Genomic DNA, 22,256 nt, shown 5'->3' on the forward strand with positions numbered 1-22,256 from the left:
TCAAACCAATTCACATGTATTATCTCTATGACTGTAGAAACTTACAAAACATAATTAATGTTGACTTAAAACATGAGCATCCTTGGATTCTCCACATTGCACTGAAATGATAGAGAAAGGGACATTCGTTTGAGAAACAAGAGACCTGAACCTAATTATGGCAAGTATATGAGTTTTGGTGATTGTGGGGGGTTATAAATGTTTTCCTATGATAGATAAATATATAGATACAGATCAGGAATTACGTGATATCTCTTCAGAAGTTTTCTGTTTTCTTATAATTTCCAGTAATACTCTGTAAGACTTGGTTTGCATGCTGTGTGTGTTTGCATGAGTATAGAAACCTAAGAACGTAATGGAAGGCTATTAAGGCAAATTCATTCCTAGAAAATGGAGTGGATCACTGGGATAAGAAATAGCCTAATTATAAACAAATATGCAGGCAGAGGGAAGTCCTAATACAATGAAAACTTGCATTATCTAAACAGATGTTCCCAAAGCAATAGTTTGCCTAAAATCCTCTGTATTACATGATTATTCAGTAAAAGAGTAAACAAATATCTAATTTATTTTCTAATTGTCCTTCCCTTCATTGAGTATTAACTAGGTGCATAATGTAGTTGTATATGTTTATTAGTAAAGGGAAAAACACTTATTTTCATTTTGAGACTGTTTGGCTATTACTGAAGCTGAGAAAGTGATTTTAGGTCGCCAAGGATACTATGATTTGATGAGATGAGAAGAAATCTGCGGTGGCTGAAGATCGTGACCAACTTGGTGTTATCTAGATCTGCCTTATCTAGTTTCCAAGCCATAGGCTCAGTTTTATGTCCTTCTTATTTACACACAGTAGCCCCACACAGTTTTGTTTTAAATGAAGGCAAAAATAGACATTTTTAAAGTATATTCAACATTGCGCCATTATGTACCTGATAAAGGTGAAATCAGAGGTGTCCACGGCCTCAAAGTTTGGACCCATGGGGCTATCAAATCCGAATTATATATCTACTTAGAGCTTAGAGGAGGAATTAGGTATCATGAGAAAAGCAATTCCTACTTGAGAGAAAGAAGACTACCAAAGCATGTTGAGGCTTTAACATGGGAGACTTCCAGGTAGGCGTTATCACTTGAGTGGTAACTAACTTGATGAAGGAAAATAATTACTTTAGCAGTTATGTTGTAAAATTAATAAAAAGGACTTGTGTTTATTCATGGTTGTGACAAATACACAACCATGGGTTGTGTATTTGTCAACCCATGGGTGGTGATTACTCCATGTACATTCTATAGTGTGTGTATTTTATTTAGTGTCTTAATATATAGTCTTTATATAGTATCTTAATATTATTTACTGTTACTTCTAGTCATTTATGTAGTATATTTTACTGCAAAATTTGTAGCACTTTACTAATATTAGATCATTATTTTCCCTCTTCCCCTCTACCTTTCTGGCATTTTCTGTTATCTTAGAGTCAGGAATCTAAAGGTCTAAGTCTAGAAATCTGTTGGAAGCTGGGTTGGAGCTACTGGGTATGAGTTACTTTTTACATGTCTCCTTAAGAAGACTCTTTTATAATGTAATACTTAGAAGCCAAATCCTTTCAAACGCAAACACCCTTGAAACTTGATGCTTTCTGAAGTTGTATTCATAAAAATTTTCCCATCTTACAGTTAATCAGAAGATGTTCTTACCTTTGGTTTGCCTGCCTCCTGAAACACAAACCTGCAGATTGCCCCTAACTTCAGCAGTGCCTCCGTCACTGCATGTACCTAAAAGACAGGAAAGCCAAGTTTCAGGAGCTGTCAAGTTGGAGGATCAGGAAAATGGTGGGGAAGAGGTGACTGGAAAGGCAGGCACTGAAGATGGCAGGCTGCAAAAGCATTCTGAGTTCCCCTGTAACAGATAGGTTTTATGAACTTGGCTGTTCTCTTTTTTTTTTTTTCTTTTGAGATGGAGTCTCACTCTGTTGCCCAGGCTGGAGTGCAGTGGCACAATCTCGGCTCACTGCAGCCTCCACCTCCCGGTTTCAAGTGATTCTCCCACCTCAGTCTCCCGAGTAGCTAGGATTATAGGTGCCCGCCACCACGCCCAACTAATTTTTGTATTTTTGGTAAAGACAGGGTTTCGCCATATTGGCTAGGCTGGTTTTGAACTCCTGACCTCAGGTAATCCACCCGCCTCGGCCTCCCAAAGTGCTGGGATTATAGGCGTGAGCCACCATGCGCAGTGAACTTGGCCGTTTTCTGACATTCGTATATAGCAAAGTTTTCAACTTGTCTACCAAGAGACTTTCTTTAGGAGCCAGGACTTCTACATTTGTAACTTGAGTATATTAATATTCAAATCATAGTTCAAAAATACTGAAATACTTGTTTATTATGTTACGTAAATATGGACACAATTACTGCCAAAGAATAGAGAGATTTGCTTATGAGAACATTCTGTCATTTGTTTTGTTCTGTTTGTAGATGAGAGACGTGCTTTTAAAGTACAAAACGTTTCTCTTCTACCTTACCCCCTGTTCTACTGACATGCTTTGCATAAGCAGCTCATCTAGAAGAGAGCAACGCTGGAATAGAGAAGTCTAGACCCTGGCCTTTGAGGGAAAGGACTGCTTTTTTTCTCCCCCAAATTAAAAAATTAAAAGTGAGACATAACACATAAGGACGAAATACAGTGTTCTGAATATCTTCCACTAATTAATTGTTGAATGATTAAGTCTCTAAGTATCTTAACTTCCATTGTCTTCTTGTTAACCTAGACAAGAGTAGATTATTCAGTAGCCACATGTGACGTTAAAATTAAGTAAAATTAAAACTATAGTTTCTCAGTGGCCTAGCCACATTTCAAGTGTTCCACAGTCACATGTGGATAGTGGTTACCTATCAGACAATACAGGTATAGAACATTTCCAGTATTGCCGAAAATGCTATTCAACAGCACTTTTATTGCCCAGCGAGAAAATAAGGACAAAATAAAGGCAGTGAAGTAACTTATGACAACTCTGAGATTTTACCACCATATTTAGAGAAAGTTTTTCTCTTATAAAAATTAATACTAATTCTTTTTAAAGACCTTGGAAAAAATCAAAACCCCTTTCCTTTAAGCTAGTCTTCAGTATATATTTTTCTAAGAACAGATTCTCAATACTTTATTTTTCAAGTGATAAAATCATTTTATAAATCATTTCTTAATATCTTCAGTGTTTTTTCCCTTTTTATGTACTCTTTTTAAATTGATATTAGCTGGGCATGGTAGCTTATGCCTGTAGTCCCAGCTACTCCAGAGGTCGAGGCAGGAGGATCGCTTAAGCCCAGGAGGTTCAGGCTGCACTAAGGTCTGATCACACCTGACTGCACTCCAGCCTGGGTGGCAAAGCAAGACCGCCGTCTCTAAAAAATATATAATATAAACTGATGTTATATAGTTAACATTTATCAGGCAAATTGATATGAATGCTTATTTCAAATAAAGATTGATACATTTCATGATATCCTTCCTTTTAAATTTATATAGATCTAATGAACATTGCCAACAGTTTTTTTTTTGTTTCTGTCCCTTAAACATTTCCCCTGAAAGTCCACCTCAAAGGTACATCAAGATGCAAACAATTTTTTTGTTTATCTTCATAGCTTCCTGCTCTCATTAACTTGTATTATGAATCAAATTAAGTTTTATGTATGAGGGATTTACTATTCCAGTGACTTAGCTAATGAAAACATTTAAAAATATGTATTAATTTACTTGGCCTGTTACTAAAGTGCTTAACATAACTAAATGGATCTATAGTAACATGTCTAAATTTTTTAATGGAATTAAGGGACTAACCATAATCCTTTTGAGTCAGCTTGTTGCTTAGAATTATTTTGTTAAGAAGTCTTGATGCTTTCTTCTTTCTCTTTAAATTTTTGTAATCAAGCAACAGACTTGATCCAGCAGTGTTGAATTGCAAGCAAGTTATGATGAAATTCTTATTTAGTTCAAGTACAGATGAGTAAGTGGTGTGACTTCGGTTTATTATCTTCTTGGTGACCTACTTTAGTATGTGTTCTGTAGCGACTCATATTAGTTAAGGGACGTTTTCAATGTGCTTGAAATAAGAAATAGCATTTTACTCTAAATACAAGAAATGACTGTACACAAATGCCAATCAGTGATTTGGGGCCTTTTAATATCTTTAACAGCAATCTTTTATTTATTTATTTTTTTTTTTTGAGACGGAGTCTTGCTCTGTCACCAGGCTGGAGCAGTGGCACGATCTCGCCTCACTGCAACCTCCGCCTCCCGGGTTCAAGCTATTCTCCTGCCTCAGCCTCCCAAGTAACTGGGACTACAGGCACACGCCACCACATCCAGCTAATTTTTGTATTTTTAGTAGAGACAGGGTTTCACCTTGTTGGCCAGGATGATCTCGATATCTTGATCTCGTGATCTGCCCGCGTTGGCCTCCCAAAGTGCTGGAATTACAGGCATGAGCCACTGCGCCCGGCCCAAATCTTTTGTTTTTTAACAGCCTTAGTTATTTATAATTCAAATGTACTAAAATATCATCGCTGTCATGAACTTTGCTGTTTACAGGTTCTGTGTAATTCAGAATGCTTTGTACTTAGAAAATAATTTCTAGGTTTATCTTGTTTTGCAGTTTTCATGTTTTGACAATTGCCCACCATTTACAACACTCAATTTTTGATTATGAAATGAATAGTAAAATTCAAACATATCTATAATAATTTGCCTTAGTTTGATTAATAAATTATATCAAAAAACTTGGGGATAGAAAGAGGCTTTTTTTTCCCCTGTAGTATTTTTAAAACTTTTTAGATGAGCTGGGTGAAACCTTAGTACATTGGAGCTGGAGTTGTATTGAGTACAGCCCCACCTCTGAAGCCTTATATTCATGTCTTAAGTACTATTGATTGTTCTGTGAATTGTTGTTAGTTTCATATTTGACATTGTAGTAATCCACCGTGCATTTAGTCTTTGCAAAAAGGATATTGCTAGGTATATTCTTATTTCTGATTGAGTATTGAATTTACATTTTTCACAATTTCATTCTTTGTCATTATAATCCAAAAACGATGTCCACATCGGACTTGGAACTTCTCACTTCAAAAATGAAATACAGATTTAGCAGTGTTGTACATAATGATGTCCAAGCATTTTTCCACCTGTTTACTGAGTTTTCCATCCATTTACTGTGTGTTGAGATTGGTGGGTTTTCTTGCTGTTTTTCTGAGGTGAATGACTTGTTAAAGAGCCTCAGTAAGAAATTTCAACTAAAATCACAAAAACATAAAGTCCAGGAAACCACCAGAAGATGGATTTTTCGTGTTTTTGAAATCTTGTATTTCCTTTTGATATCACTTACTCATTTTAATTTTACGACTGCCAACTTATTATGGTATTAATTATATGTATGTGTTTATATGTATGCATATAATATATGTATATGTATATGAAGAATAAAGTTAAGATTTGGTCAAACTATATTTTCCCATTCAAGTACAAAAATGTTTTCAAGGCTGCAAAAAGTGTACAGTTGTTAAACAAGTTGTAAATAAAGACTTGTATAAAAATTCAGCCTAGATTTCTTTTTTCTGCTCTTAAACTCTGACAAATGTACTTCATAATTGGTGATATTCTTCTACTCACCTTTGAGACTTGCCATTATGTCCTATCAATTTAAAGATTATGTCACTGGCTGGGAGCGGTGGCACATGCCTGTAATCCCAGCACTTTGGGAAGCCAAGACAGGCAGATCACCTGAGGTCAGGCGTTCAAGACCAGCCTGGCCAACACGGTGAAACCCCATCTCTACTAAAAATACAATTGGCCGGGTGCGGTGGTTCATGCCTGTAATCCCAACACTTTGGGAGGCCGAGGCTGGCAGATTACCTGAGGTCAGGAGTTCAAGACCAGCCTGGCCAATGTGGTGAAACCCCGTCCCTGCTAAAAAAGCAAAAATTAGCCGGGCTTGGTAGCACGCATCTGTAATCCCAGCTACTCAGGAGGCTGAGGTTGGAGAATTACTTAAACCCAGGAGATGGAGGTTGCAGTGAGCCGAGATTGCACCACTGCACTCCAGCCTGGGTGACAGAGCGAGACTCCATCTCAATAAATAAATAAATAAATAAATAAGCAAGTAAGTAAATAAATCCAAAAATTAGCTGGGCATGGTGGCATGCACATGTAGTCCCAACTACTTGGGAGGCTGAGGCAGGAGAATTGCTGAACCCGGGAGGCGGAGGTTGCAGTGAGCGTTAAGTCAGGAGTATTATTTGGGTTTTTTCCAGTACTGGTGGTAGATTTCATGTTGATTTAGGCTGGTATTACATGTTTGTAAGCTGATTAGCCTTTGAGGATAAAAATGAAACATGGCTGCTTCTCTCTAGAGCTAGCACGTTGCCGTGATTGATTTTGCCACAGAGAGTATAGTATTCTTTGTGATAACTTACCCTATTTAGGCAATACATGCACTTTTCCTGCCTTCTTAGATCCTTACAATTTATCCTTTTCCCCCAGCTCTCCCCTAGTCATTGAAATCTGGCATCTTTGGTGTTATTTAAAATGGTAGTAGCAGAATGGAAGTTGATTATATTTACATTAAATATCAACTTGTTCCAAAGTGAAGTCAGCAGCAAAATAAAACGTATATATTTAGCCAAAATAGTACCCATTTTAATGTCAGAAAAATAAATACAAGTTTTCTTTACTCATTTGCTTGGAGATACCCATATTAATTAAGCATTAAAGTTCACAATGGAAGTTATGGTGATGCACAAATGTAGTCCCAGCTACTCAGCAGGAGGATCACTTGAGCCCAGGAGGTCGAGGCTGCAAGTGAGCCAAGATCGTGCCATTGCACTCCAGCTTGGGCAACCGAGCAAAACTCTGTAAAAAGAAGTGTTCCCCAGCCAAAGATCTGCCAGGTTTGCCTTAAATACATTTTTGCTACTGTTCTGATTATTGCTGTATCACAAACTAATCCAAAACCTAGGGTCTTCAAACAACCTATTATTATCCCTCCTGAGTCTGGAGACAGGCTCAGGCTCTGCTGTTCTCAGATGGGATCTCCCATTTGGGTGTGGTTAGGTTAGATGACATGTGAGGCCAGAGTCATCTGAAGACTTGCTCTTCCACATGGCTGGCACCCAGGCTGATATGGATGGCACCTCCAAGGTGCATTGGACATTTCCATACAGCATCATGCCAGGACTTGTTTGGATTTTCTCACAAAATGACTAGGTGAGTTATTCCACGCAGCCAGCTTTCCCTAGAGCAAGAGTCCTAAGAGACCCAGGTGAATGCTTCCCAGCCTCTTATACCCAGCTTTGGAAACCACATGGCATGACATCTCTTATTTGTCAAAACTGTCGTGGACAAGACCAGGTCCATGGGGTGACAGAATACACTGCAATTCTCAGTGGTAGGATGACCAGCTTACACAGCTGCCACTCTGGACTCAAAGGAAAATGTCTGCTATGAGGACCATACTTCTGAGGTAAAATCTTTCCCCATTTTCTGATTTCTATGCCAAGCATGTTCACTGTGCACAACAGTCAGGTACATGACTTCAGTGTGAACAAAACCTGAGGTAGAAACTACACAGAAATCTGGTAGGTTCGAAGCCACAAGTAACACTCATACTTCTTTGGTAGGTATCTAATTGCATGTAACATAAGCTATAAAAAAGTTATATATAAAATGTCGGCCAGGCACGGTGGCTCACACCTGTAATCCTAGCACTTTGAGAGGCCGAGGCAGGTGGATCACAAGGTCAGGAGTTCGAGACCAGCCTGGCCAACATAGTGAAACCCCGTCTCTACTAAAAATACAAAAATTAGCCGGGTGTGGTGGCACGCGCCTGTAGTCCCAGCTACTTGGGAGGCTGAGGTAGGAGAATCGCTTGAAACCAGGAGGCGGAGGTTGCAGTGAGCCGAGACCACGCCATTGAATCCCAGCTTGGGCAAGAGTGAGACTCAGTCTCAAAAAAAAAAAAAGGTTACATATAAAATGTTAAGTACCCTGGTGCCTAATTTGGGGGACTTTATTTATTCATAAGACAGGGTCTCATTCTGTCACCCAAGCTGAGTGCAGTGGCACAAACACTGCTCACTGCAACTTCAAAATCTTGGGCTCAAGCAATCCTCTTGCCTTAGCCTCCTGAGTAGTTAGGACTATAGGTGTGCACCACCACATCTGGCTTATTTATTTATTTATTTTTTCCGAGATGGAGTCTTGCTCTGTCGACCAGGCTGGAGTGCAGTGGTGTGATCTCAGCTCACTGCAAGCTCTGCCTCCTGGGTTCACACCATTCTCCTGCCTCAGCCTCCGGAGTAGCTGGGAGTACTGGCATCCGCCACCATGCCTGACTAATTTTTTTTGTATTTTTAGGAGAGACGGGGTTTCACTGGGGTAGCCAGAATGGTCTCCATCTCCTGACCTCATGATCCGCCCACCTCGGCCTTCCAAAGTGCTGTGCTGGGATTACAGGCTTGAGCCACTGCGCCTGGCCCACCCCCCTCCCTTTTTTTTTTTTTTTTTTTTTTTTTGAGACAGAGTCTTACTCTGTTGCCCAGGCTGGAGTCCAGTGGCATGATCTCGGCTTACTGCAACCTCCACCTCCCAGGTTCAAGAGATTCTCCTGCCTCAGCCTCCTGAATAGCTGGGATTACAGGCATGTGCCACCACTCCTGGCTAATTGTTGTATTTTTGGTAGAGATGGGGTCTCCACATGTTGCCCAGGCTGGTCTCAAAACTCTTAAACTCAAGGGATCTGCCTGCCTCAACCTCCCAAAGTCCTGGGATTACAAGTGAGCCACCGCGCCCAGCTTGGGGGACTATATTTTAAGGATATCGTCCAAAATATGAATACACGTGTGTGTGGTGATGAACTGTTCATACTCCCAGTTAAGGTTTGCTCAGGCCGCTTTGTCATTCCTCTAGTCCCTCCAAGCTCCCATGTACTCACCCCCATTTCCAGGCAATGATTTATCTGCTTTCTGTCACTAGATTATTTGGCATAGTCTATAATTTTATGTAAATGGAATCATATAGTATGTACTCATTTTGTCTGGCTTCTTTTACTCAACATAATTATTTTGAAATTCATCCATGCAAGCCAGGCGCGGTGGCTCATGCCTGTAATCCCAGCACTTTGGGAGGCCGAGGAGGGCGGATCACGAGGTCAGGAGATCGAGACCATCCTGGCTAACACGGTGAAACCCCGTCTCTACTAAAAATACAAAAAATTAGCCAGGTGTGGTGGCGGGCACCTGTAGTCCCAGCTACTCGGGAGGATGAGGCAGGAGAACGGTGTGAACCCGGGAGGCGGAGCTTGCAGTGAGCCGAGATCACGCCACTGCACTCCAGCCTGGGTGACAGAGCAAGACTACGTCTCAAAAAAAAAAAAAAAAAAGGGAAATTTATCCATGCCGTATACACCCATAGTTCATTTCTTTTAACTGCTGAGTAGGATCCATTGCATGGGTACTACTATGAATGCACAATCTATGCATTTGCCTGTGGTAGACGTTTGAGTTGTTTCCAGTTTTGGGGCTGTTACAAATAAAGTTGTTTTAAATGTTTGTTTACAAGCATTCCTATGAACATGTGCTTTCATTTCTCTTGGGTAAACACCTAGGAGTGGAATGGCTAGGTCATATGCTTAATTTTTTTTTTTAATTATTTTTTTTGAGATGGAGTCTTGCTCTATTGCCAGGCTGGAGTGCAGTGGTGCGATCTCAGCTCATTGCAACCTCTGCCTGCTGGGTTCAAGTGATTCTCCTGCCTCGGCCTCCCGAATAGCTGGGATTACAGGCATGTGCCACCACGCCCAGCTAATTTTTGTATTTTCAGTAGAGAAGGGGTTTCACCATGTTGGCAGGATGGTCTCAATCTCCTGACCTTGTGATACACCCGCCTCAGCCTCCCAAAATTGTGGGATTACAGGCCTCAGCCACTGTGCCCAGCCTATGCTTAACTATGTCACCCAGGCTGGAGTGCAATGGTGAGATCTTGGCTCACTGCAACCTCCTTTTCCCGGATTCAAGCGATTCTCCTGCCTCAGCCTCCTGAATAGCTGGGATAACAAGAGGCCGTCACTGCACTCGGCTAATTTTTGTATTTTTTTAGTAGAGACAGAGTCTTACTATGTTGGCCAGGCTGGTCTCAAACTCCTGACTTCAGGTAATCCATACACCTTGGCCTCCTGAAGTGCTGGGATTACAGGCATGAGCCACCACACCAGCCATGTTTTACAAACTGCCAAACTATATTATGATCTGGTTGTATATTTTACATTCCCCACAGCAGTGTAGGAGACTTTCAGCTCCTTCACATCCTTGCCAATACTTGGGTCCATCTGTTTTATTCTAGTCATTCCAGCAGGTGTGAACTGGTATTACTGTGGTTTTGATTCAGTCAGTCTGTTTCACTTTAGCCACTCTAATAGTATATAATGATATCTTGTGGTATTAATGTTCATCCCTCTTGATGAACATCTCATGTTCTTACTTGCCATACATATATCTTTTGATGAAATTATTGTTCAAATTGTTTCCCATTTTTATTGGGTTTATTTTTCTATTATTGATTTTGAAAGTTCTGTATGTATTCTAGATGAAAGTTCTTTAAGGCTGCATGCAGTGGCTCATGCCTATAATCCCAGCACTTTTGGTGGCTGAAGTGGGTGGATCACGAGGTCAGGAGTTAGCGACCAGCCTGCCCAACATGGTGAAACCCCATCTCTACTAAAAATACAAAATTAGCCAGGCGTGGTGGCACATGCCTGTAATCCCAGCTACTCAAGAGACTGAGGCAGGAGAATTGCTTGAACCCGGGAGGTGGACATTACAGTGAGCCGAGATCACGGCATTGCACTCCAGCTCTGGGCGACAGCAACATTCCATCTCGGGGAAAAAAAAAATTCTTTATTAGATAATTGATGTGCAATACATTTTCTCCCAGTCTGTTGCTTGGCTTTCTATTTTCTTAGTAGTGTGTCTTTCAAAGTGCAGAATTTCTTAATTTTCATCTTGGATCTAAGAAATCTTTTTCTAACCTAAGGTCACAAAGATTTCCTTTTTTTTTTTTTTTAGAAGTTTCATAATGTTATATATTACATTTAGGTTTATTACCCATTTCGGCTTAATTTTAGTATATAGTGTAAAATATGGATTGAAGTTTCTTTTCTTTCTTTTTATTTTGTGTGTGGGTATATAAACTGTTCCAGCACCATTTGTTGAAAAGTGGAAATTTGTTCCACTGAACTGCATTGTACATGTTTGTTGGAAACCAATTGAGTATAATGTGTAAGCCTATTTATTTCTGGATTCCTTTTTGGTTCCATTGATCTGTATTTCTATCTTGACACCAGTAACACCCTACCTTGATTGTGGTCGCTTTACAAGAAATGTTGAAGTCACATGGTGTGAGTCCTCCAGTTTCTTTTCCTTTTCAAAATTGTTTTGTTATTTGGGTTCTTTGCCATATGAATTTTTTAATCAGCTCATCAACTTCTATTTTTAAAAAGTTGGAATTTTGGGCCGGGCGCGGTGGCTCACTCCTGTAATCCCAGCACTTTGGGAAGCCGTGGCGGGCAGATCACGAGGTCAAGAGATCGAGACCATCCTGGCCAACATGGGGAAACCCTGTCTCTTCTAAAAACACAAAAATTAGCTGGGTGTGATGGTGGGCGCCTGTAATCTCAGCTACTCAGGAGGCTGAGGCAGGAGAATCACCTGAAACCAGGAGGTGGAATTTTCAGTGAGCCGAGATCGTGCCACTGCACTCCAATCTGGGCTACAGAGTGAGACTGTCTCAAAACAAAAACAAAACAAAAAAAAACCCTCTCAGTACTACCTTACCTAAATCTTGCATATTTTTATATACTACGTTTTTCTTTTTATTCAGTTCAGAATATTTTCTTTTCTTTTTTCTTTTTTTTTCAGACAGAGTTTTGCTCTGTCACCCAGGCTTGAGTTCAGTGGCACAATCTTAGCTCACTGCAACCTCCACCTCCCGGGTTCAAGCAATTCTCCTGCCTCAGCCTCCCGAGTAACTGGGATTACAGGTGCCCACTACCATGTCTGGCTTATTTTTGTATTTTTAGTAGAGACAGGGTTTCACCATGTTGACCAGGCTGGTCTCGAACTGCTGGCCTTAGGTGATCTGCCTGCCAAGGCCTCCCAAAGTGCTGGGATTACAGGGGTGAGCCACTGCACCTGGCCCCATGCTACCCACTTTTAAGTTATCATATCTCACAAGAACTCACTATCTACCTGGAGGGCAGTACCAAGGGGCATGGTGCTAAACCATTAATGAGAAATTCACCCCCACGAGCCAATCACTTCCTTCTAGGCCCCACTTGTGACACTGGGGATTACAATTCAATACGAGATTTGGTCAAAGACACAGATCCAAATCATATCCGTGTGTTAGGCCATTTACATTTAATGCAATTGTTTGTATGGCTAGTTTAAATCTGCCGTCTTGCTGTTTGTTTTCTATTTGTTCTATCTGTTCATTGTTCCTTTTTTCTTTTTTTGCCTTCTTTTGGAATAATTGAGTACTTTTTAGTATTCCATTTTATCTCATTTGTTGACATATTTGTGATAACTCTTTGTTGTGTTGTTTTAGTGGTTGCTTTACGGTTTATAGTTTACATGTTTAACTTACCACAGTTTGCTTTCAAGTGATATTGTACCTCTTCAAGTGTAGCGTAAGAGCCTCCAACAGTATATCTTCATTCTTCCTGCCCATGCTTTATGCTACTATATTTTGAATCTACAACTGTTATTTAAACCCATAATACACTTGTTTTGCTTTAAGCAATCACTTATCTTTTAAAGAGGACTGCATAAGAATAAAAATATTATATTTTACAATACAGTTACAATTTCTGGTGCCCTTCTTTTGTGTAGATCCAGATTTCTGTTTCATATCATTTTCCTTCCGCTTGAAGGATGTCCCTTAACGTATTTCGTACTGAAAGTCTACTGGTGATGAATTCCTTCAGCTTTTCTATAACTTGAAAAGTACTTTGCCACCATTTTTGAAACATATTTTCACTGGGGGTTTTCTTTCACTTGTTTAAAGAGGTTGCTCTACTTTCCTCGGCCTTGCATTTTTTCTATATTTCCTCCCTTCCTTCCTCCCTCCCTCCCTCCCTCCCTCCCTTCCTTCCTTCCCTTTCTTTTCAGACGGAGTCTCAGTCTGTCGCCCAGGCTGGACTGCAGTGGCGTGATCTTAGCTCACTGCAACCTCCACCTCCTGGGTTCAAGTGATTTTCCTGCCTCAGCCTCCCGAGTAGCTTAGATTACAGGCATGCGCCACCATGCCCGGCTAATTTTGCATTTTTAGTAGAGACAGAGTTTTGCCATGTTGGCCAGTCTGGTCTCAAACCCCTGACCTCAGGTGGGCCACCTGCCTCGGCCTCTCAAAATGCCGGGATTATAGGCGTGAGCCACCGCTCCTGGCCTTCTGTATTTCTTTTTTTTTTTTTGAGACGGAGTCTAGCTCTGTCGCCCAGGCTGGAGTGCAGTGGCGCAATCTCGGCTCACTGCAAGCTCCGCCTCCCGGGTTCACGCCATTCTCCTGCCTCAGCCTCCCGAGTAGCTGGGACTACAGGCGCCCGCCACTACGCCCGGCTAATTTTTTGTATTTTTAGTAGAGACGGGGTTTCACCATGTTAGCCATGATGGTCTTGATCTACTGACCTCGTGATCCGCCCGCCTCAGCCTCCCAAAGTGCTGGGATTACAGGCGTGAGCCACCGTGCCCGGCCCCTAGCCTTCTGTATTTATCTATTGCTATGAAAGAAATTGCGGCCGGGCGCAGTGGCACACACCTGTAATCCCAGCACTTTGGGAGGCCGAGGCGGGTGGATCACGTGGTCAGGAGCCCTAGACCATCCTGGCCAACATGGTGAAACCCCGTCTCTACTAAAAATACAAAAAATTAGCCGGGCGTGGTGGCTGGCGCCTGTAGTCCCAGCTACTCGGGAGGCTGAGGCAGGAGAATTGCTTGAATCCGGGAGGCGGAGGTTGCAGTGAGCTGAGATCATGCTGCTGCACTCTAGCCTGGGCGACAGAGTGAGACTCCGTCTCAAAAAACAACAACCAAAAAGAAATTAATCCCCAAGTTGGCCACATAAAAGAACACACATTTATTGGCTCACAGTTTCTGTGGCTCGGGAATGCAGACGCTGCTCAGCTGGTCCCTCCGGCTCAAACTTTCTCACAGAGCTGCAATCCAGGTGCCTGTCCTGGCTGTAGTCATCTCAAAACTGGACTAGGATCTTACTTTCTCCGGTGGATTCCTAGAAGGGACTCTCTTCCCATCGCTTCCCCCTAGCAACTAGCATGGGGCTAGGGACAGATAATACTTGCCAGCTGCCACCCACTCCCAGACCCCTAACCTCCCCCATGAGTCATAGGCCTTGGGGATCAGAATTCCCAACTCCTCAATGCGATCATTGCTGCTGAACCTCCATCTCCTTTCAACTGAGGATGATCCATTAAAAATTGGAGCAGGAGGCTGGGCGCGGTGGCTCACGCCAGTAATCCCAGCACTTTGAGAGGTCGAGGCGGGCGGATCATGAGGTCAGGAGATCAAGACCATCCTGGCTAACACGGTGAAACCTCGTCTCTACTAAAAATACAAAAAATTAGCCGGGCGTAGTGGCGGGCGCCTGTAGTCCCAGCTACTCGGGAGGCTGAGGCAGGAGAATGGCGTGAACCCGGGAGGCGGAGCTTGCAGTGAGCCGAGATTGAGCCACTGCCCTCCAGTCTGGGCGACAGAGCCAGACTCCGTGTCAAAAAAAAAAAAAAAAAAAAAAAATTGGAGCAGGAAGCTGAAAACACATATCCCCCATGACCCAGCCACTTCACTCCTACATATATGCCCAACAGAAAAGCATGCGTGTGTTCACTAAAGCTCATATACTAGCATGTTCACAGTAGCACTGTATATAAGAGTCAAAACTGGAGACCACTCATATATCCATTAAAGTAAAATTGACAAAGAGGTTGTGGCACATCCATAAAATAGAACACTACTTAGCAGTGACAGCAAATGAACTGCTATTACATACAACACAGTTGACTCTGGTAGATACAGTATTGAACAAAAGCCAGACACAAAAATGGATACAGCATGGTCTACACATATAAAGTTCAAAAAAGGGCAAAACATAATTACCCTTGGGGGAGTGCCTGGGAGGGGACACAAGGACAGCTTGGTCGGTGGGAATATTCTGTAATTTGGTGCAGACGTTGGTGTCATGAGAGTGTCTTGTTTATGATCATTGGTGTAGCTATTGACTAACAATTTGTATTTTTCTATATATGTGTTATACTGTCATTAAAATATCACATAAGAATGAGGGAAGACCAGCTGGGCATGGTGGCTCATGCCTGTAATCCCAGCAGTTTTGGGAGGTCGAGGCAGTCAGATCACCTGAAGTCAGGACTTCAAGACCAACCTGGCCAACATGGTGAAACCCCATCACTACTAAAAATACAAAAAATTAGCCGGGCGTGGTGACAGATGCCTGTAATCCCAGCTACTTGGGTGGCTGAGGCAGGAAGAATTTCTTGAACCCCAGAGGCGGAGGTTGCAGTGAGCAGAGATCACACCATTGTACTCCAGCCTGGGCGACAAGGGAGATTTGGTCTCAAAAAAAAAAAAAAAAAAACAGAATGAGGGAAGACCTTAAATAGAGTACAAGATGAATTAAGCAAATTACCTTCACTCACACTCCTCTACTCCTGCAAGGGTGTCTACAACTTTGGTACCAGGCATGTTCAACACAACTGCCACTCTGGTGCCTTGGTACAACCTCTTTGAAAAAGTAACTTGGCAATATGTGTCAAAGCCTTAAAAAAAATTCAGTAGCCCAAAGAAGTAATCCTACCTGCAGAAAAATCTTGTATGGATAAAGGGGCATGTCATATTATATAGAGAAAAATAAAAAAAATCTCCATGTCCAGCAATAAATAGTTAAATAAAATTTAGTATGTCCCTCCTGATGGGATGTTATATTTACAATAAATAACATGGGGATATGTCAAGGGACAAGTAGGATGCAAAATTGTATATAAAACCTGATTATCACCATGTAAAAATTTGTGTTAAAAAACCTCTTAGGAGGAAATATACAAAAATATTACTGACTTTTGATAATGAGAAAAAAACAAAAACAAAAAAACAGCCAGGTAGAATGGCTCACTCCTCTAATCCCAGCACTGTATTTATTTTTTTGAGACGGAGTTTCGTCCTTGTTGCCCAGGCTGGAGTGCAGTGGCACCATCTCGGCTCACTGCAACCTCCGCCTCCTGGGTCCAAGCGATTCTCCTGCTGCAGCCTCCCAAGTAGCTGGGATTACAGGCACCCAACTCCACGTCCAGCTAATTTTGTATTTTTATTTAGGTGGGGTTTCACCACGTTGGTCTGGCTGGTCTCGAACTCCTGACCTCAGGTGATTCGCCCACTTTGGCCTCCCAACGTGCTGGGATTACATGTGTGAGCCACTGTGCCAGGCCAATCCCAGCACTTTAGGAGGCCAAGGTGGGAGGATCTCTTGAGCCCAGAAGTTTCAGACCAGCCTGGCCAACATAGCGAAAACCCCATCTCTATAAAAAATTTAAAAACCAGGCATGATGGTGCATGCCTATAGTCTCAGCTACTGGGGAGGCTAAGGCAGGAGGATCACCTGAACCCGAGAGGGAGAGGCAGCAGTGAGCTGAGATCGCACCAGTGCACTCCAGCCTGAGCGACAGAGGGAGACCCGCAAAAAAAACCAAAAAAAACAAAAAAAACAAAAAAAAACAGCTGGGCGAAGGGAAGATCTGCTTCCAAGTTCACTGACATCACTGTTGGCACACTTCAGGTCCTTACCAACTACTGGCCAGATATGTCAGTTTCCTGCCACATTGGCCTCTCCATAGTGCAGTTCGCAACATGGCCATTTGCTTCCCTCAAAATGAGGGCTCCTAGAGATGTAAGGGCAGGAGCAGGGGGGCAAACATGGTGGAGGTCACAGTCTTGTAATCTCAGGGTGGCATGCTATCACTTTTGCCTTTTTTTTTTTCTTTTTTGAGACAGAGTCTCACTCCATCACCCAGACTGGAGTTCAGGGCATGATCATAACTCCCTGCAGCCTCGAACTCCTGGGCTAAAGTGATCCTCCCACATCAGCCTCCCAAGTAGTAGGGACTACAGGTCTGGCCACTTTTGCCATATTCTATTCATTAGAAGCTGGTCATGAGGTCAGCCCACACTCGAGTGGAGGGGACTTTACAAGGGTATGAATTCCAAGAGGTGGGCTCCTTAGGGACCATCTGCAAGACTGCCTACTGCAGCTTCCAGTGAGAATCTGCTGTTATCTGTAGGTTTTTGTTTTGTTTTGTTTTTGTTTTTGTTTTGTGATAGAGTCTTACTCTGTCACTCAGGCTGGAGTGCAGTGGCGCGATCTCGGCTCACTGCAACCTCCACCTTCCGGATTCAAGCGATTCTCCTGCCTCAGTCTCCTGAGTAGCTGGAATTACAGGCGCCCACCACTATGCCTGGCTAATTTTTTTTTTCTTTCTGAGATGGAGTTTCACTCTTGTTGTCCAAGCTGGAGTGCAATGTGCGATCTTGGCTCACCGCATCCTCCACCTCCTGGGTTCAAGCGATTCTCCCGCCTCAGCCTCCCAAATAGCTGGGATTATAGGCATATGCCACCACACATGGCTAATTTTTGTATTTTTTTTTTAATTTGAGAGAGAAAGTTTCGCTCTTGTTGCCCAGGCTGGAGTGCAATGGCACTATCTCAGCTCACCACAACCTCTGCCTCTGGGGTTCAAGCGATTCTCCTGCCTCAGCCTCCTGAGTAGCTGGGATTACAGGCATGCGCCACCACACCTGGCTAATTTTCTTTTTTTGTATTTTTAGTAGAGATGGGGTTTCTCCATGTTGGTCAGGCTGGTCTTGAACTCCCGACGTCAGGTGATCCACCCGCCTCAGCCTCCCAAAGTGCTGGGATTACAGGCGTGAGCCACTGCGCTCGGCCTAATTTTTGTATTTTTAGTAGAGACAGAGTTTCACCATAATGGCCAGGCTGGTCTCAAACTCCTGACCTCAGGTGATCCACCCGCCTCGGCCTCCCAAAGTGCTGGGATTACAGGCGTGAGCCATCTTGCCCAGCCAGATTTGTTCTTCCATATCTAATGTGTCTTCTTCTTTGGTGGATTTTAAGATTTTCTCTTTTTCACTGCTTTTGAGCAATTTGATTTTGATTTGTCATGTATTTTTTTGAACATTTCTTGTGCTTGGGCTTCTTTGAACTTTCTTTGTAGGTTTATAATTTTTCTCCAATTTGGAAAAACTGCAGCCATTATGTCTCCAAATATTTTTTTCTATCCTTCTGCTCCTCTCTGAGAACTCTAGTTACACAGATATTAGTGAGCTAAGGGTGTCTGACAGCTCACGGATGCTCTGTGGATCTCTTTCCAGTCTTTTCTCTCAGTTTCATTTTGGATAATTTCTATTAGTGTCTTCAGATTCACGAGTCTTTTTCTCTAGAATGTCTAATCTGCTGCTAATGCCATCCAGTGTATTTTTGAATCTCTAGAGGTTAAATTTTTTTTTTTATTGACATCTTCCATGTCTCTGCTTAACATGTGGAATATTTCTGCTAGCTTCTTGATCATAAGAACACAGTTACAACTCTTAGTGCCCATGTCTGTTGATTGTAATGTTTGTGTCAGTTCCGGGTTGGTTTTGATAGATATAATTTTTTCCTCCTCATAATGAGTCAAATTTTCCCACTTCTTTGTGTGCCTGGAAACTTTAAATCGGATGCCAGAAATTGTGAACTTTATTTTATTGGGTGATGAATATCTTTCTATTCCCAAAATAATTCTTGAACTTTTTAATAGGGTACAGTTAGGTTAATTGAAAGCAGACTGATCCCTTTGGGTCTTGCCCAACCATGTCTACATTTGGGATAATTTCACCCCACAACTAAGGGAAGACCCTGTTGAGTACTCTACCTGATACTCTGTGAATTTTAAGATTTCTCACTGTAGGTGGTTAAAACGGGCAGTATTTCTTTTCTCGTTTTTATTGTTGTTGTTGTTGTTGTTTTAAAGACAGAGTCTTGCTCTGTCACCCAGGCTGGAGTGCCATGGCATGATCATAGCTGACTGCAGCCTCAAACTCCTGGGCCCAAGCAATCCATCTGAGCAGGCAGTATTTGTGACCGTGTGTGAGCTTCAGGAATTCTCGCATCTAATCCTTTGTGTGATCCTTTCTCCATCCTTAGTTATTCCTCCAATACATACACTGATAGTTACGCAACTGAATACTTGAGGGCGACCCTCAGCAGGTCTTCAGAATTTTCTCTCTGTATCTGTCTCCTTCAGGTATCCTCCCCTGTAAAAAGTAGCGACACTGGCTTCCTCAATTGTCCAGCACTGCCTCTTCAATTGTGGAGGGGCCATTGTGCTCTGCCCTCTACATCATGGCCTGCACATTTTTTTTTTTTTTTAGACAGAGTCTCGCTCTATTGCCCAGGCTGGAGTGCAGTGGTGCGATCTCAGCTTACTGCAACATCTGCCTCCTGGGTTCAAGTGATTCTCCTGCCTCAGCCTCCTGAGTAGCTGGAACTACAGGCACGCACCACCACATCTGGGTGATTTTTGTATTTTTGTATTTTTTGAAACTCTGTAGAGACAGGGGCTACACCCAGCCCCTAGAATTTTTTTCATAAGCTATAAGCTAAGGCAATTGCAGGATTCTTTTTTTCTTTTTTTTTTTTGAGACAGAGTTTTGCTCTGTCGCCCAGGCTGGAGTGCAGTGGCGCGATCTTGGCTCACTGCAACCTCTGCCTCCCGGGTTCAAGCAATTTTCCTGCCTCAGCCTCCTGAGTAGCTGGGACTACAGGTGCATGCCGCGACACCTGGCTAATTTTTGTATTTTTAGTAGAGACGGGGTTTCACCATGTTGGCCAGGATGATCTCAACCTCCTGACCTTGTGATCCACCTACCTCAGCCTCCCAAAGTGCTGGGATTATAGATGTGAGCCACCGTGCCTGGCCAGGATTCATCTTTTTTGTTTCACATGCTTAGAGTTTATGGTTCTTATTTTCCTGATGTCCTGATGAGAACTGTTGTCTCATTTTTTTGGTCCTGCTGTCTTAGTTGTTTCAGGTGGGAGATCCCTGTTACTCCATCTTGGCAGTAGCAGAAAACTTCTTTTTCTTTTTTTTTGAGACAGAGTCTTGCTCTGCTGCCCAGGCTAGAGTGCAGTGGCACCATCTCTGCTCACTGCAACCTCCGCCTCCTGGGTTCAAGCGATTCTCCTGCCTCAGCCTCCTGAGTTGCTGGGATTACAGGTGCGTGCCACCATGCCCAGCTAATTTTTGTATTTTTAGTAGAGACGGGTTTCACCATGTTGGTCAGGCTGGTCTTGAACTCCTGACTTCAGGTGACCTGCCTGCCTCAGCCCCGCAAAGTGCTAGGATTACAGGCATGAGCCACCATGCCCGGCCACAGAAATCTTTATTGTCAATTTTGTAGGCAGGATAATGATAGTTATATTTTTTATATTATAATGATGTTATATGATATCTTGAATTTGCTTCAAAATATTTCTGTAGGGTGAGAGATTAAGAGAAGAGTATTGGGGCTGAGCGCAGTGGCTCACGCCTGTAATCCCAGGACTTTGGGAGGCCGAGACAGGTGGATCACTTGAGGTTAGCCATTTGAGACCAGCCTGGCCAATATAGTGAAACCCTGTCTCTACTAAAAATACAAAAATTAGCCGGGTCTGGTGGCTCATGCCTGTAATCCCAGCTACCTGGGAGGCTGAGGCAGGAGAATCACTTGAACCCAGGAGGCAGAGGTTGCAGTGAGCCGAGATCGCATCACTGCACTCCAGCCAGGACGACAGAGTGAGACTCTGTCTCAAAAAAAAAAAAAAAGAAAAAAAAAAGAGAGAAAAGTATTGAAATCAATATCCTTGAGTTGATGATTGTTTTGGTACTTGGCTGAGAGGATATGAGGGTTTATTGAATTATTTCCCCTATGTTTGTGTAGATTGAAATTTTCCATTATAAAAAGTAAATATAAAGGGCTTATACTTGTTGATTTCAAAATTTATGTCAGGCCAGGCACAATGGCTCATGCCTGTAATCCCAGCACTTTGGGAGGCCAAGTCAGGAGGACTGCTTGAGCCCAGCCTGGGCAACATAGCAAGATTCTGTCTTTACGAACATTGAAACCAGCCTGGGAAACATAGCAAGATACTCTCTTTACAAAAATTAAAAAAAAAAAATCAGCCAGGCATGATGCCAGACACCTGTAGTTCCACCTACTTGGGAGGCTGAAGTGGGAAGATTGCTTGAGCCCAGGAGTTCAAGGCTGCAGTGAGCTATGATTGCACCACTACACTCCAGCCTGGGTGGCAGTAAGACCCTGTGATGTGCTCCACCTCCATCTCTGAACTCACTTCCTCCCACCCTCCCATCTGGTCACTCCATTCCAGCCACACTGGCCGCCTAGATCCACAGATGCACCAGACTCTCCCTGCTCAGTATCTTTGGACTTCTGCCAGGAATGGTCTAGAAGATCTCCACGTGGGCTTGCTCTTTCATATTCCTCAAATCTTTATTTGACTGTCACCTCCTTAATGAGGACTTCCCCCTAGTGATGAGCTATCACTTATAATCCATCCCTACACTTCCCTGCTTTTCCTCCCTAGCACTTATCACTAGATAATATTCAACAACTATTACACGTTTATCTTCTTTATCTCCCTCACTAGAATAAAAATACCGTAAGAGCAGAGTTGTTTTGTTGTTGTTATAAATTTTGTTTTCACTGCTATATCACCACTGTTGAGAATAGTAGTCCACAATGGTCACAAAATGAATGTTTATTAGATACATTTATTAATATGAAGATATTCATGAATGAAACATTCCAAGTGAGAAATTCGAAACAATGTTAAACATTCAACAATAGATTATTTTTCATTATTAACATTATTATTATTATTTTTGAGATGGAGTCTCATCTTGTCACCCAGGCTGGAGTGCAATGACACGATCTCGGCTCACTGCAACCTCTGCCTCCCGGGTTCAAACGATTCTCCTGCCTCAGCCTCCCGATTAGCTGGGATTACAGGTGCGTGCCACCACTTCCTGCTAATTTTTGTATTTTTAGTAGAGGTGGGTTTTCACCACCTTGGCCAGGCTGGTCTCAAACTC

General features: G+C 42.6%; 1 protein-coding gene across 1 annotated transcript in view; it reads left to right on the plus strand.

Moving 5' to 3' along the window:
• Positions 1-22,256, plus strand: part of HOOK3 (hook microtubule tethering protein 3) — a 147,683-nt gene that overhangs the window by 125,236 nt on the left and 191 nt on the right. The window contains exon 23 of the mRNA XM_054561529.2: positions 22,052-22,173. Coding sequence (XP_054417504.1) covers positions 22,052-22,173 — 122 coding nt within the window. The remainder of the gene's footprint in view (positions 1-22,051; positions 22,174-22,256) is intronic.

This window comes from Pongo abelii, chromosome 7 (assembly GCF_028885655.2).
Source record: "Pongo abelii isolate AG06213 chromosome 7, NHGRI_mPonAbe1-v2.0_pri, whole genome shotgun sequence".
NCBI classification, from domain to species: Eukaryota; Metazoa; Chordata; class Mammalia; order Primates; family Hominidae; genus Pongo; species Pongo abelii.